General features: G+C 52.4%; 1 protein-coding gene across 1 annotated transcript in view; it reads right to left on the minus strand.

The window, feature by feature from the left end:
* PIK3R5 (phosphoinositide-3-kinase regulatory subunit 5) overlaps positions 1-7,919 on the minus strand; it is a 29,657-nt gene extending 21,738 nt beyond the window's left edge. Inside the window, exons 1-2 of the mRNA XM_027664133.1 lie at positions 7,835-7,919; positions 6,170-6,279 (exon numbers count right to left, since the gene is read on the minus strand). Of these exons, the coding sequence (XP_027519934.1) occupies positions 6,170-6,266 (97 nt within the window). The 5' untranslated portion in view covers positions 6,267-6,279; positions 7,835-7,919. The remainder of the gene's footprint in view (positions 1-6,169; positions 6,280-7,834) is intronic.
* Between the last annotated feature and the right edge of the window lie 427 nt (positions 7,920-8,346).

Raw genomic sequence — 8,346 nt, forward strand, 5'->3', positions numbered from 1 at the left:
AGCTTTAAGGTCCCTCCCAACCCAAACCATTCCATGATTGTTTCACCTGTGAGACTCTGGCCCTGCTACACTGCCAAGGGCAAAGCCTGGCCATGGGGAGCATCTCCCAGCGAGGAGAACACTGCATCCTGCACAACCATAACCACAAACACCAACAGCCCAGCACGACGTGGGCTCTTTCCTTCCTCTCACTTGTAGTGAGGGAGGAGGAAACTGCGGTGGCAGCGGCTCACAGCATCATTTGTGCTGAATGGGGCAGAGGGAGAGGCACTGGGCTACTTCCCCTGGGGGAAACTGGGGCAAACCCACTGTGCAGAGGTTGGGAAGATGGGCAGGGGGCAGGGGCAAGGGCAAAGCTCAATGGAGGCATCTTACAAACATAGCATAAAGGAACAAACATAAGAGGGAGTAGCTGGAGCTGTGTCTGGGCAGTGTTAGGCTGGGTATTAGGAAAAGGTTCTTCCCCCACAGGGTGGCTGGGCACTGAACAGGCTCCTCAGGGCAGTGGTCATGGCTCAAAGGCTCCCAAAGCTCAAGGAGTGTTTGGACAAGATTGTTGGGGTGTCCTGCACAGGGCCAGGAGCTGGACTCAATCCTTGTGGGTCCCTTCCAAATCAGCATATTCTGTGATTCAGACCTGAGGTCTTCTCACCCATTTTTGGGTCTTTACAGGAGCTATGAGCTGAAGCTCCAGGATACAATCAGGTATATTTGAATGATATCGCTATAATCAAATTTCTGTTTAACTCATGGACATAACAAGGCTCTGGGATTAAGCTACTCGGTGCTGGGAAGCAGCAGGCTGCCAGGATCCAAGCTCCTAAATCTGGCACAGCTGCATTAACCAGAGACACACCAAAACAGCTGTACCCTTGCAAAAATAGTCTCAAGCACAAAATGCAGCTCGGAAATCCTGCACACAATAAACAAAGACCACACAGCAAAGCAAAGTGTCCAGCACTGCCAGGCATCAGTCAGGACAGGGGTCCAGATCTGGGTGGGAATTCCCTTCTCTCCTCTCACAGTGCAGGTCACAACCACCCACTTTCCCACCACTGGGAACAGAGTAAGTCCCTGCAACCACATCCCCTGCACCCAGACCAAAGATTATTGGGCAGGGAAGGTGGTGCTCTTAATGTGCACAGGTTAGGCACAAAAGCCCAAGGTAACTTTAACAGCAGTAAGAAGTTCTCTCTGTCCCTCTGCAGATGTCCTGTGTCCCTGTGGGACACAGCTGAGGCTGTGTGTGGGAATGGCACCCGGGGACTTCATGAACTGCAGAGCAGCACTGGGCTTATTCCCAGGCCAGGGAGAGGCTGCAGCCAGGTGAGAAAGTTTCCAGGCAGGTTTATTTGCAGCCATCCCTCACCTCAATACGCCCCAGGAGATGTTACACTGCTGCTCTGCTGCAACACTGAACTGTGTCACCACAAAGGACCAGGCACAACAACCACAGGGACAACTCAGCAGTGATGTTTTACACCAGGCCAGAGCAGCAGCACAAAGACAAGCTGTGTCCATTCCACTGTGCCAGGTGTGCTCAAACCCAGCAGCACCAGAACATGCTGGGCACCCTCCCCGTCCCGGGATGGACAAGGGTAGATGTGCACCGAGGGCACGTGGGAAACTGGAACCAGGCTTTCCCCTGAATTTTGCACTTGCTCTTTAATTACCAAAAAACATTTTTCACTAGGAGATGCAAGGGAGGCCCCGAGTCTGTGTGGAGGGTGCAAAGTCAGGGATGCCCTGGACAGTCCCCAAGGTGAGTGCAGGGATGCTCCCTGCCATCACTGCAAGCAGGGGCTGAGCTCCCTATCACCCCCAGTCTGTTGAGCTGTGCCAGGTCCAGGAAGTTCTGTTTTGGAGGGAAACACTTCACCTCACCCACCCAAGCCCATGGCAAGGCAGGGTTTGCAGAGAAAGGAGCCTCTTGGCTGAGGGAAGTGGGAAGTAAAATCATGCTCACAAATCCCTCAAGGCCTCAAAGGAGAGCAGTCCTTTGAGACCGGCTCCAGAGGTGTTCAGATCAGCATTACAGATGCCCTTAGTACAGGCAGCACAAGCCTGAACTCTACCTTCCAGCCCCTAAATCCAATGAATTTGTCTCAAGAGGCACAGGAGACCTCCCAGCAGGGCAACGGGAAGCCCCACAGCTAAAAAACTGCTGACATCCACCCTGCCCTCATGCTCATCCATCCGGTTTTGCTTCACTAAACCAGTGACCCAGCACTATTTATTTTTTTCTTAAAACATGGAAAATGAGTCAGATTTATCTGCCAGCAATACAGGCAGCCCAGAACACATCATGTCCCCAGCTGGGAGAACCTGGGGCTGCAGCACATGGAGCAGCAGCAAAAGCAGGACTAAGCTGTGCTTATCCCAGCATCCAACAGAGCACGATTCCACTGAGCCCAGCGTGACACAGACCCAAAGGAAAACCTCCCTTTGGGAGAGCAAAGACCACAGTAAAGCTGCCAAGCAGGGATGGGGTGCTGGGCAGGGGCTGCATTGAGCCCCTGGTGCCAGGAGGGAGCCTGGGCACAGCACCTGCTCACGCTTTGATCGCTATCGGTGCCAACAGCCCGGGCAGCAGCGGCCCCGTGGGCGGCCTCGGAAGGATGAGGCTTTGCCATTTCTTTTCTGAGAAGTGCACCGAGATGCCCTCTTCCTCCTCCTCCTCCTCCTCCTCCCAGAGTAGCTCCTTCCTGGCCTCGTGGAGGGGGTGGCATTTCCCCTCCGCTGCTCTTTGTAGTGGGCAACCGTCAAGTCAGAAAAGGAGAGAAATGAAGCAGAAATACCACATCATGCCCAAGCTGCCCACGGTGCCTGGGCTGGGCATCGGGTGCTGGTGCTGTCCAAAGTGACACAGACGGAGGGGTGAAAAGCAAACAGTTCCATTCCCTCCCTCTCCCAGACCCTCTCCCACCATTTCCCCTATGTCCTTCCCCAGAAGAAGGTGGCTCCTCCAAGGGACTGCCCAGAGGGAGGGCCGACTCCCAGCAGTTTGTAAGGAGGGGCAGGAGGTGCCCAAAGGACAGGGGACAGTCCAAGCCTCGCAGCCACAGCATCCCCTTGGGATACATCCTGCACTGCACATCAATCCAACCCACAGCAGCTGCTTAGATATGGAATATGGATATCCAGCAGCAGGGTACAGGGGCACCCCCCAGGGCTGGAGCCACTCCAAGCACTTCCACCCTGGGCAGTGATTTTGGCAAGAAAAACCATGACAAGCCTGGAGAAATCAGCTCAAAGGTTAAAGTTTGCCAGGTTTAGTAACCAGTAACCATAATTCTGCACCCCGAGCTGGAAGTATTTCAGACACTGCATTTCACCACTCAGTAACAAAGCTGGAGGAGCCCCACACCAGACTGGTCCTTCCCCATGAGGGGGTATTTAGATGCAATGGAACAGGATCTTAAGTTTCTCTTTTTTAAAGCTGAGCACACTGAATTTCTGGGCACCACATGAGACACTGTCCAGTTCACTAGTGACCTTCTTCCACTCTCCCTCACCAGCATCCATCATCCCCTCTGACCCATGTGGAGCCCTGTGGTAGATACACAACAGCTCCTTCCCAGCAGATCCCGGTGCTCCTTCCAGGCACTGGGCTGCCCTCCAGACTTTTCAGCAACTCCCATCCACCACAATCCTCTGGCCTCTCTCCCACCTCTGATTTCCAGCATGGCATTCCCAGCAGTGCCAGCAGCCAGACCCAAGACCAGGGCTTTCCTTCACCAAAAGCTCCCTGTTTCTCTGCTCACCAGCAAGAAGTAAAATATGTTTCTTCCTTTATCACACTCTAATTTGACAACGGTCTTTCTCCAGCAACACGAACCAGGCAAACCCTGAATGGAGTCTCCATGAGGAAAAGGGGGTTGTCCTTCCAAGCACTTTTCTAACAGGGATTTTTATGAGTCACAGACAACTCATTTTAATTTGGTCCTTCCAATAAACTCTACAGAAAGATCTTCTATTTAGACCCCAGACCTGGTCATGGGCTCACCCAGAGTATAAATCTGGGATGGCCAAAGACTCACAACTTCTCCTCTTTGCTGACTTCACACACCTCAGCTACTCAGTCACACAGGGGGGAAACAACGCCTTGGAAACAATTACTCACCCACTCTGGGGCAACCTCCTATAGAATTTTCAGATAAACCATTAAATAATTTAAAAATGAACAAAACCCTAGCAAGACCTAAGCCCAAAGAGCTGCAATGTGGTGTGCGCTATTTTGGTGTACGGAAACGGGAAAAAGGAGGGGAAAGCAAATAAATTGGGAAACAGAAGTGACGCAAGAAGTTAAAAATGAAAGAGGAGAAGGTTACGGCCCAGCTAAGAACAAGACAGAAGTGTTCACTGACTACATGAGGAACAACCCTGCCACAAATAACAGTCTGGATCTGACATAGAACAGGGATAATGAAACTGTTGCTTATAACATGGGGAAGGCAGAAGGATGTGAAAACATTTCTGCTCTGTTTTTGAGAAGCAATAGGATGCCCTGCTATGGGGTGTGGGTGCACCGTGCTCTGTTTTCCCTATATCGTACATGTTACTGCAAATACTTCCTACTCCAACTGCAAAGGGGTAGGATGTGAAAGGGCAGCACGTTAAAATGAGGGACAGCCCCCATGGGAAGGCACTGGAGGGGTTGCCCTGGGGGCTCCCCAGCAGCAGAACCTGGGCCAGGGCACAGCAGAGCCATTAACACCCACCCAGCGCCGGAGCGGAAACGGGGAGCGCTGGTCACGCTGGAGAGTGCTGGCAAGAGCACAAATCCTTGGATGAAAGGGGACTTTCTGATGTGTAACATGCCTGAGACTCTCCCAGGAATGCCAGGTCATTCTGCCAAACCCCACGAAACCCACATGAAGAGGACTGAGAACAGCAGGCGGAGAGATGGGGGGAAATCATTAGGAACGAGGACTCCCTGGGCAGCACAGCTGCCTCCAGCAGAGCCCACCACCCCCAGTCCCTGCCCTGTACAGTCTGGTCTTCGCTAATGAGCCGGAAAAATTACAAAGTCGCTGTTTAAAGGCTTCCCTAACTCAAACACCAGCTCTGAGGGGCTGGGATTAGGAGCTTGTGAGTGACACAGGAATTGATTAATCGTAATTACAGGAAGAGGTGAGTTCTGCAAAGCACAATGACTCGCTGGGCGAGATGGGACTCCTTTGGACACGCGCTGTCACGGTGCCAAGAGCGAGGTCGCGCTTCCAGGAGCCAGGAATGTAGGTCACACCTCAGGGCCTGGTTCCCAGAGCATGGGGAGATGAAAAGGACACAGGAGTCTTGGTCATAACTGCACAAACCAAGACCCCAGGTGATGCTACAGCTACAGCATCACCTGGCACTGCTACAGAGGGTGTGAGGAAATGGGCACAGCAAAAGGGATTACTCTGGTATTTGGCAGCAGGTGGGACACTATTTGCATCTCTTTGTTGACTTAGAGCTAAAAAGAAAAGCAGAAAGGGTTGAAAGAACTGCAAAGACAAAAAGGAATCTGAATTTGACAGCCCCTCAAATTCATTTCAATTCTTTCATCCGTAAGAGGATTTAGGAGTGATTTAATTGCATCTCACAAACACGAGTATGAGGAAGAAAGGTCAAAATGACATTCAAAAATTACTTCTGCTCGTTGCTGCTCTGCCCTCACCACCGTCATCCCAAATCCCTTTGCAGCCCTCTGAACATGGTTCACCTCTTTACAGCCACCACAGTGCCTGACCCAGGTTTAAATCAAGTCAGTAACAATATCTCTGTGCTTGCTTCTGACAATGTAGCAGAGACCACAGCCATGGGTTTGGGGTCTATGAGCATCAAAGCAAGGTTGGCTGATTGCACAAAGGAATCCTTCCCCGTGACGAGCAAAGACTCCTCCTCCCTCTGCTCACGCATGGACAGCTGGCAACACGCACGACTTCTCTGCTGAGCCTTTACACAGGTAAGACCTAACATGACTTGTTCAGTGTCTTGGAACATCATCCTCCCACAGCAAAAGGCCCGGGAAGACTGACTAGGTTGGATCCCGCATATAACTTGGAACACTGGAAGGGAAAAAGGCCTCCAAACCCCCAGCAGCACCAGCAGCTCTCTCTTACCCAGGTGCCCAGGTAGGTCAGCAGATCACACAGAACAAGCTCATGGTTAACAGGTCACCTACCAGCCCATCTGCTGGAGACAGCATCTCTGCTAAGCCCGTGTAGACATCTTTCCAGTGCGTGGTAGATCCTGTCCTCTGTGCACGTGGTGTGCTGCATTTTAATTCATCTCCTAAAGGGGAAGAAGCAGGAAGGTTAGTATTGTATACAATGTCCTTACTGAAGTGTGAGGAAGGGAGCACTGCCATGCTCCTGCTGCAGTGCAGACAAGGTGCTCCTGGTGAATCACCACCCTGTTACTGCCTGGTGTCACCCCTGCCAACCCCAAAGCCAACAACACACCCCACTCTGCTGGCTGTCACCTTCCCTCTGTTCCCCAGTCCCTCCCAACCTTGGCAAAGAAAAGGAGGCACACGTGTCCACAACTCAATCAGGAGAGGCAGTGGGGCCAAGGCACCCCAAACCTACTGCAGACATCTCTGCCTTCTCACAACTTTCATCTGCGGGGCAGAACGAGTCTCGCTTACGTGTCTGTGGTGAGGAGGTAATCGTGGGTTAACCTCCTTCACAGATAAGACTGCAAGAGATTACAGCACAGATGGGAATCCCGGAACAGCCCGGGCTGGGAGTGATCTCAAAAGATCATCTGGTCCAACCTGGGAAAGGTGACAGCAGAGTCCACACTTCTACTCCTTGCATTAGGCATGGATTGTCCTTGACGCCTCTAGTGTCCACTGACAATGGTCACAAACCCATTCCAAGTGGCCAGGAAAGCCACCAGCACTGTCACCTTGCTGCCACATGGCCAGCGTGAAGAAAAGGTCCACACGCCTTTGTGGCAATGCAGGAAAACCCAGAGGGGACCTCAGCCCCAACATCCGAGGACATTGTGAAACAGCGATTGCAGATCGTGGGGCTGCAGCCCTGTCACATCCCGCCTCTGCCCCACAGCCCAGGCTGCAACCTGAAACCCTGGGCTGGGGGAGGAAGATTTTATCCCACCCAGTTCATATGCATCTGTCTGAGAGGTCTTGAACATACAAGCCATTTGCCCAGAGGATTTACTGCTCAGATCTGCCTGGCCATGAGCAATCAAAGAGGTGACCAGGCTGAGATTCCCTCCTCCCCTGCAGTGCCAGCCCTGGAGTCCAGAGGGACCCTGGGGCAGGTGTCCCTCCTCTCCCAAAGCACAGACATGGGTTCATCCCACAGACTCTTTGCTTTTCGGTTAGAGGCAACAAAAATGCACAAACATAATCCAGGAAGAAGAAACAAAATCTTCCAATACTACAAAGCCCACCTGCTTTCAGCCTGGACAGAACACTCCTGTACCAATGCCACACACCTATATAGCTCCCACAGCTACCCCAAATTCTCAGTTCTCTGCTTATTTGGCCAATATTTGGTGCTCAGTATTCAGTGATGGCTGCACACATCACAGCCCCCCATCTCTGCCCTGGAAGGAACCAAAGTCTCTGTGATCTCAGCAAAGGCTCCATGGTCCTCCCTGCTTGGTGCACTAAGCATGGCCACCTCCACCACACTTAATTCCCAGCAAATCCCCCAAAAAGGCTCAGGAAAGCTGTGCCTGGCTGTTGGGGCTCCCCAAGAGCCCAGGCACTGGGGAAGGTTGGCTCCAGCCTTGCCCCTTGGTCCTTCCTGCACTGGAGAGAATCCACCAACAGCTCCAAACAGGTGAAAGGAAACACACAAGAACAACCACTGACCTGCCAAATACAAGTTCTCTTTTTCACCCCAAAGAGGCTCATGGGCTCCTGCCTCTTGTGTCCCACTGCCACAGCCTGTTCTTATGGTCTTCACCATAAGCTTTGTCCATCCACAGTGCACTCGTGAGGAACGCCGAGGAACGCGGTGCCGCGGCTGAATGAGCGGGGAATCGCACACCAGCACCTCAGTCACAGCCTGTGGCAAGAGGAAAACGGTGACTACGAGCACTGTGTGACTCACAGGCACCCCTTACAACACCCAGCTCACAAAAAACACACCTCCCTGCTCATCAGCTTGTTTCAGGGCATAGCTTGGGCCCCGGAGGGGAACCCGCTCCTCACCCCACACCAGCCCAGCCATCCCTTCCCACTGCCTCTCGTGTGCCAGCACACAACAGGCAGGGAATTCAAGGACAAAATATAACCAAGGTATTACCACAACTTTCAAAACACAGTCTTTGGGGTTTTTTTTCCTGGTGTGCTACAGACCACACACGAATCTAAACCTCCTC

This window comes from Corapipo altera, unplaced genomic scaffold (assembly GCF_003945725.1).
Source record: "Corapipo altera isolate COAL_440 unplaced genomic scaffold, ASM394572v1 122, whole genome shotgun sequence".
Classification (NCBI taxonomy): Eukaryota; Metazoa; Chordata; class Aves; order Passeriformes; family Pipridae; genus Corapipo; species Corapipo altera.